The following is a 4,855-nucleotide window of genomic DNA, read 5'->3' on the forward strand; positions in this document are numbered from 1 at the left end:
AAATGTTCTGACATTTTAAATGTCAGAACAATTAATCGAGAAAATAATTGGAAGATTAATCAATCATGATAAAAAGCATTAGTGGCGGCCTTACAGCCATGGACAGTTAAATTCCATACATGCATACCCTTGATGTATAGATATGTGTATTTATTATTATTTATTTTACTGACAACTTGACGAAAACGAGACCCCCCTTGTCGACTCTGCTGTAACCTTTAAAAAAAAAAGAAGAAAAGAGAGAAAAAGGAACAAAAACCTCCTGACCAATCAGAAACCGCCCTGTTGGCCCTACAGACATCCCATCATGCTCATGGCCTCAGCGCTACGTCAGCAGTGATACAGAAACATGGCGGTGTCCATTGCATGGCGCCCGGCTGCCAACGCTCGTGTGTTGATATTAACTTTTCTCACAACGTTAATATTTCACCGCAGTGTTGCTGATATCGCCGCCGGTGCCTCGACGTCAGAAGAGCTCCCCCACCGCCGGTTTGAGTACAAATACAGCTTCAAAGGACCGCACCTGTCTCAGACCGACGGCAACATTCCGTTTTGGATTCACACTGGAAGTAAGTTTACATCCAGCTGTCAACATCACAGAGCTTCTGGTCGTCTGTTGTTTGAACCTAAAATCCTCATGTATCAAGATGAGAGGACAGCTGAGGCCGTTCATGTTTGGACGGTTTATAACTGACGTGTTTCCGCTAAGGATGTTGCAGAAATGACAGCGGTTCGCTTTGTGCATTCATTTAAAACGGAACCAAGGAATTGACACATTTTAGCTCCCTAGCTTTAATGCCAGAGTTACAGCCCTATTCAAACGGGTCCATGGCTGATTAAACCAGCACGTAAAAGGCGCAGACTGTCTGTGAGAGTCTGTGCAGACGCATGCAACTCAAGTGAACTTTCCTCTTGCACAGATGGGCCTTTGGATTCTTGCATCACACAGTGAGTTGTCTAGTTGCTGATATGAGCATTCAGTAAGCTGCAGCATGAGATTACACTGCAAATCAGCATTGATTTAGGGCCATAACTAAAGATGATTAGTCTGCTGATTAGTCTGTCAATTTTCCAGAGTAAAAGCTGACATAAAGAATCTTTTGGGGACTTTTTCCTCTCCTTTGTTAAAGAGGACAATCTAGAGGGGACAGGAAACTAGGGGAGAGAGATGTGGGGGGGGTGGCATAAAAAGTCTAGACTAAAAGTGGGGACATTTTGATTACATGGACAGTGTCCATGTTAATTGTTTTAAGTAAAAAGCTAGAACTAGGTAATGTTGACCCAAATATTTGATTGATTTATCGATTAATCAACTGTAAAGTCTATATAATGTTCAAAAAATGGAGACGGGAAAACAATGAAATGCCCATCACAAGTTTCCAGAACAAAATTCTTGTTTTATTGGTCCATCACTGCAAAACCCAACGTTTCTCAAGTTAAAATGATATGAAATAGAGAAAAGAAAAGCAGTGACATTAACAATACATTGATAGGTTTCAGCACAAGTATGCAAATGTTTACGTAAAGCTGAGTAAACCTAGATTGTACAAACACATCTGAGGAAAATGTTCTACAGTTTGTGAATCTGGTACTGAGGCAGTTAGAAGATTAGAGTAGACACACCCTGATGATGCTGGTTTATGATAACAATACGACAGGTTAACGAGGATGAGTTTTTCGCATCATCTTAAATGGAAGAAGGAGACGCAGACTACTTTTGTGTGCATGTGGTTTTGATAAAACACCACATATGTTGTTGACATTTGTGTAGATGACTCAGTAGCCTATTATTTTCTTAGATCATTGAACATAACATGCAACTAAAATCCTGCTTATTCTCTCCATCCCTCCTCTCCATCCAAGATGCTATTCCTAGTGCAGACCAGGTGCGCATTACGACGTCTCTCAGGAGTCAGAAGGGCTCTGTGTGGACAAAAAACAAAGTCAGCTTTGACAACTGGGAGGCCGAGGTGACCTTCAGAGTATCTGGGAGAGGTCGGATGGGAGCGGACGGTTTGGTAAGGACAGGCAGCTCGGTTTTCTTTTAGGGAATGTGTTATCATTTTCAACTTGCTAATGCACTTCCAATCACAGTCATTATTACTAACTTATTATTTCTCTGTTATATTTTATGTCGGTAGAGCAATGAATGAAAAGTACACATATTAATATTCCCCAAACTGAAGAAGTATTGGTTTGGGGTTGTTACAGAATTGCAGCTATTTTACTGACATCTTCAAACAATAACCAGCCCTAATCTACACTAGCCTGGAGTTTACACTTAATCCACAACCTTACAGCCAAATGGTTTCCAATCTCAGGATTGATGAATAAACCAAACCTATATGTTGACCATGTCGACGTAAGAAATAAAGATGACCTGTAACGAGATCTCCTGTGACGACAGGTAAATAAAATATTCCGGTTGCATATTGAAACAGCATTTCGAGAGAAGGTGCATTTCCTGTTTCATGAGGTGTGTCAGGCCAACAGTTTACATAAACATTTCCTCACCTGACAGCAGAACAGTTAAGAACAGCATAAACTAAATATTCAGCTAGCTTGTGCTGCATAGGCATCTTAACGTTTTTAACATACATTCTATAATATTGCTTTGATGAGTTAAAACACGCCACTGGATGATTTAATCATGTCGAAGTGTGACGATCCATTTACAGCTGTACTTCAACACATACAGTAAATACCTGTGATATAGTCTCCCACATTCCCTGTTACACTGCTTACCTGGCTTAAATCATTCGCCAGAAGAGGAAAATCAAAAAACATTTGCAAAGAAAAATGGCCACTGATCTTGTTTTGTAAAGAGTACTGAAAGAAACTTACCAGATTTTCTTTGCCTACCAGGCTTTGTGGTTCACCACTGTACAAGGCCTCGACGGTCCAGTGTACGGCGCTGCCGACCAGTGGAATGGGGTTGGAATCTTCTTTGACTCCTTTGACAACGATGGAAAGGTTGGTTTTCATTCTTTAGCCATAACTATCAATGATTGGGTAACACTTTACTTGAAGGTATCTACATAAGAGTGTCAGTCATAACACATAAACCCTAACCATAACTTTTCATGACAAAACCGAATGACACTTAGCAAAAGATGCATTTTTTGGGGGCCTTAACCTGTAAATATTAATCTGTAAATCCTATAAAAACAAAGTGACCATGTGCCAGCATACATTCAAGGGGAAGCCACAAAAATGGTGGACACAGCACCAAAAAAAATGCTCATATAGCGAGGTGAAATGCCAAGCAGTCGAATCTTGTTCCAAAACGGGAGTGAATCAGGAGTTGGCTTTCATCGGCTGGCAACCGACAAATCCTTCTCACTCTGCCTTTAAATATTAGTTTTGGCTCATTTTGGGGGTTATAAGAAACATAAAACAAAAACATATGTACGTGTTTTCCTTTTCTCTCTGTTGAACCCTAGGAAGTCATAGTAAAAATTAAATGTTTATTCTTTATATTTTGTAAATAGTATTAGAAAGTAGATATATTTATGAGTAGTTAGTTAAATAGGTTGCTGTCATGCAAAACAAATTCATAGCTTCATAGCTCTGTTTATCTCACATTTGAATGTTATTTATTTCAGGTATGGGATTGTTATTTTTAGAGATTACCTAAAAACAAAGCCACCTCTGGTCATCAGATGAAAAAAAGAAAAAGGATTAATGGGTTTCCTTGTTTTCTTCCATCTTCATTCCAGAAAAATAACCCCGCTATAGTTGTTGTGGGGAACAATGGCAACCTTGTTTATGACCATCAAAAGTAAGTAAACATTTCTTCTGCGTTGCTCAGATGTCATCAACTCAAAATTCAAGTTAAAGAAGATTAGGAAATATGATTATATTTGCTTGGAAAGTAAATAATCCTCTGTCTTTCCTAATCTCCCCCGGGCCAGTGAAAGCTTTAAATCACTTTTCCAGTGCCATTTCAGTTTGTCTTAGAATTCACACTGTTTAATGTACCACTAAACATGTATTTACCAAAACATACATGGGCATTAATGTTATTCAGTTATTTAATAAACTCTTATCATCATACTGTGTTTTTCCTCCGCTCGTGTCGAGTGTTTATGTGGAGCACAGTGCTGTATATAGATAAATGCAATTGGTAAATTTTGTCTCAAAATGTTGTTTTGATCCAGTGACGGCACCACACAAGCCCTCGGCACATGTTTACGAGACTTCCGCAACAAACCCTATCCCGTCCGAGCCAAAATAACGTACTACAAGAAGACGCTGACGGTAGGAGAAACCATAAACACGAGTTATTATTACCTATCCACATGAAGGTGTATATGAAGAGAAGAAGAGGTAATTCTACCGCGTTAACAATCAATACTTGTCAGCCTATAGCCCTGCTTTCATAATGCCACATAATGATGATAACGCAGTCAGTGATGTTTTGTTTAGTTGCATCCTTATTCTACCTTCCTCCTCAGGTTATGATCAACAACGGTTTCACTCCAGACAGAGAGGACTATGAGTTCTGCACGAAGGTGGACAACATGATCATTCCCAATGAGGGCTTCTTTGGCATTTCAGCTGCCACTGGGGGTTTAGCAGGTAATATTCCCTTCTCTGTACTGAAAAGCTTTCAAGTTGTTAGATAAATGTGATTATTGAGTATTCTCTACTACTCTGTAGTCCTCTTACTAAAAAGTACCTCTTGAGCCATTTAGATACCAGACTAGTTTTCTCGCCTGAGGAAATAAATACATAATCATTTATTTAAATTGTTAGTGTGGAGGCGTAAACAGGCGGATGAGTGTGGATTCCACAGTAACTTCTGTATGCGTTTCCATCAAAGGACTGTTTAGTTTAAAAGAAGTAATGAAAT

At 39.3% G+C, this 4,855-nt stretch overlaps 1 protein-coding gene across 1 annotated transcript in view; it reads left to right on the forward strand.

The window, feature by feature from the left end:
• Positions 1-308: 308 nt before the first annotated feature.
• lman1 (lectin, mannose-binding, 1) overlaps positions 309-4,855 on the forward strand; it is a 12,566-nt gene continuing 8,019 nt past the window's right edge. The window contains exons 1-6 of the mRNA XM_032539796.1: positions 309-569; positions 1,864-2,018; positions 2,866-2,973; positions 3,720-3,781; positions 4,161-4,260; positions 4,458-4,581. Of these exons, the coding sequence (XP_032395687.1) occupies positions 350-569; positions 1,864-2,018; positions 2,866-2,973; positions 3,720-3,781; positions 4,161-4,260; positions 4,458-4,581 (769 nt within the window). The 5' untranslated portion in view covers positions 309-349. The remainder of the gene's footprint in view (positions 570-1,863; positions 2,019-2,865; positions 2,974-3,719; positions 3,782-4,160; positions 4,261-4,457; positions 4,582-4,855) is intronic.

Source organism: Etheostoma spectabile, chromosome 16, assembly GCF_008692095.1.
Source record: "Etheostoma spectabile isolate EspeVRDwgs_2016 chromosome 16, UIUC_Espe_1.0, whole genome shotgun sequence".
Lineage (NCBI taxonomy): Eukaryota > Metazoa > Chordata > Actinopteri > Perciformes > Percidae > Etheostoma > Etheostoma spectabile.